The sequence below is a fragment of the Cystoisospora suis genome (assembly GCF_002600585.1).
Source record: "Cystoisospora suis strain Wien I chromosome Unknown contig_3318, whole genome shotgun sequence".
Taxonomy (NCBI): Eukaryota; Apicomplexa; class Conoidasida; order Eucoccidiorida; family Sarcocystidae; genus Cystoisospora; species Cystoisospora suis.
This window is the reverse complement of record NW_027156113.1, coordinates 8,156-8,929: the sequence shown is the minus strand read 5'-3', so window position 1 is coordinate 8,929 and position 774 is coordinate 8,156. Positions and strand designations below refer to the sequence as shown.

General features: G+C 48.4%; 1 protein-coding gene across 1 annotated transcript in view; it reads left to right on the top strand.

The window, feature by feature from the left end:
- CSUI_006530 (tetratricopeptide repeat-containing protein) overlaps positions 1-774 on the top strand; it is a gene marked incomplete at its 3' end in the record, with an annotated part of 16,731 nt that overhangs the window by 8,078 nt on the left and 7,879 nt on the right. Inside the window, exon 7 of the mRNA XM_068066686.1 lies at positions 426-496. Within this exon, the coding sequence (XP_067921334.1) occupies positions 426-496 (71 nt within the window). The remainder of the gene's footprint in view (positions 1-425; positions 497-774) is intronic.

The window sequence follows — 774 nt, the reverse complement described above, 5'->3', positions numbered from 1 at the left end:
ATCTATCTATGACTAGCCTCGCTTAGACAAAGAGATTGGCATATGAGGTGAAACGTCATCGCGATCACTCCTAACAGCATTCCCTTCTGCTTCCACGCGCCCTGAGGGTCTTTCTTCGGCTCTAATTCTTTTCTTCTGTGGCCGGCGACTACTATCTTCGACGTCCCTACACTCGCCCTCTTCGCGTGTCTCAAGAGAATGAATAGAACTCATAGTCAAGAGCCCCCGCGATTTCACGCAACGAAGGAAAGATACGTGGGTAGGAAGATGCAGTTTGTAGACATGCGAGGTCCCTGATACAGAACCGTCTCCTCCCCTGGTGTAGCTTGACGTATGATCCGTCTCATTGCTTAAGGATCTGCTGGGCTCAAGACAGGCTATATAGTAAGGCTTTTCTCTGGGCGGGGTGTCCTGTGTACACACAGCTGGCGAAATGCAGTTACGAGACGAAGAGTTATTCTTACAGCTTGAAGTTTTTCGATATTCTACACAGTCTGTAAGTCTGATGGCACATACTAGGTCTTCCGAGAAGGAGGCACTTCAAATCTTCTTCGGAGTCTGTTTCCTCGGCACCGTAAGTCTTCCTACTGGCAGGTATACAGGGGGACAGCTGTTCTTTAGACTTCCTGATTTGTCGAGCTAAGCGTGGAAAGAGAGTTCATTAACTGGGAGAAGAAACTACGGAGTTCGTCTTGCAAAAAGTACACTATGCATGCGTCCACGCATGCACCTATCAGGATACCTCCATGTGTCGCAACACTAGGTGGTACATGT